This window comes from Myotis brandtii, unplaced genomic scaffold (genome assembly GCF_000412655.1).
Source record: "Myotis brandtii unplaced genomic scaffold, ASM41265v1 scaffold419, whole genome shotgun sequence".
NCBI classification, from domain to species: Eukaryota; Metazoa; Chordata; class Mammalia; order Chiroptera; family Vespertilionidae; genus Myotis; species Myotis brandtii.
In genome coordinates, this window is record NW_005366075.1 from 1864864 (window position 1) to 1866529 (window position 1666).

The 1666-nt window shown below is 41.0% G+C and overlaps 1 protein-coding gene across 2 annotated transcripts in view; it reads right to left on the reverse strand.

Annotated features, from left to right (window-relative positions):
• SLC35D2 (solute carrier family 35 (UDP-GlcNAc/UDP-glucose transporter), member D2) overlaps positions 1 to 1666 on the reverse strand; it is a 47128-nt gene that overhangs the window by 21857 nt on the left and 23605 nt on the right. For both annotated transcript variants that reach the window (XM_014545694.1, XM_014545693.1), the window contains exon 5: positions 1110 to 1181. In XM_014545694.1, the coding sequence (XP_014401180.1) occupies positions 1110 to 1181 (72 nt within the window). The remainder of the gene's footprint in view (positions 1 to 1109; positions 1182 to 1666) is intronic.

Consider the following 1666-nt stretch of genomic DNA (forward strand, 5'->3'; position numbering starts at 1 on the left):
GATTTAAAAAGTATTAATGAAAGAAAAGCAGGTAAGGTACACTTAATGATAAAAAGTTAAATGTTTTTCCCCTAAGATCAAGAATAAGACCAGGAGGTTCTCTCTCACCACTAAGTCTATTCACTATTATACTTGAGGTCCTAAAGAGGGCAATTAGGCAAAAAAAAAAAAAAAAAAAAAAAAAAAAAACAGCAAATCAGGAATGACCTTTTTGAGTGTCAACCTGAGTATCCTTATGAGAAATTTCTAAACCAACCTTATAAAAATCAACTTACTCTGATTGTGTCACATCATAATCTCTGCATCAGAATCACCTCCCCTCCTACCCTAACAGTTTTGTGTGGACAACTGTCCCTCTGTGTTCCAAAATCAGTGTACATTCCCTCTGGATCAGGAAACAGATTTACATCTGTTTGGTAGTGGTGGTGGCTTTTTATAAATATCTACCACAAACATGCATTATTTGTCTAATGTAAAACTACAATAAAAACATCACTCATGACTTGGTTAGTGTGGCAAAGTTGGCTGGATGTCATCCCATACACCAAAGGTTGTGGGCTCCATCCCTAGTGGGGGGTGCATGTGGGAGGCAACCTATCGATGTTTTGCTCTCTCCCTTCCTCTCTCTCTCTCTCTCAAATCAATAAAAACATCTCCTTAGGTGAGGATTTTTTTAAAAATCACTCGCCCTAGCCAGTTTGGCTCAGTGTATAGAGTGTTGGCCCTCGGACTGAAGAGTCCCAGGTTCAATTCCCGGTCAAGATCAGATACCTGGGTTGCAGGCTCAATCCCCAGTCCCTGTCAGGGTGCGTGTGGGAGGCAACCAACTGATATGTCTCTTCCCCTCACTTCCACTCTCTGTAGGAACATCAAGGGCAAAAATATCCTCTGGTGAAGATTAATAAAACAAAACAAATCATTCGTTAAGTTGGTAGGGAATCATGAAAACAGGAGACTGCTTTTAAGTTGAACTATTTGTCCTTAAGTTACAGCTACTGGTAATTCAAATCAACTGTTTGGAAAGAGGACGGGATGTTGAGGATTTGCTAGGGAAAACCACTGCAGGGAAGGGAGAGAGGAGTCGGAGGAACCGAGGAAAAAGCAATCACCCGAGTATGATGGTTTCCAGGAGTAAAGTCAGCGGGATGGTAAACTTCCTGAGCACGGTGAACATTGGCAGGCTGTCAGGAAAGATGCAAGCAAAACAACATCAGACACCAAAAAAAGGTTTCGCGTGTTTCACATTTTTAATTAAGGCACCAATTTTCCAAATGAATATGAGGAATTAATCTAATTCTCACATATACTACTACTAACAAATCGCATTAAATCATTCTAAAAATGGAGATGAAATCATCTCATGCCACTTTCACTTATTAGCTATTTAACACATCATAACATCCAACTACTACAAAACTGTGCTAAAGCTAGTATACAATGTGAAGAACCAATGGACCCTTTGGCAAAGCAAACTGGGACTATGTATCAGGAGTCATTAAATGGGCCCTGGCAGGTGACTCAATTGGTTGGAGCATCTGGTAGACCTAAAGTTGTGGCTTCCATTCCTGATCAGGGCACATACCTAGGTTGCGGGTTTAATCCCTGGTTGGGGCGCCTGTAGGAGGCAATCAATCTCAATCTCAATCTCTCTCTCTCTCTCTCTCTC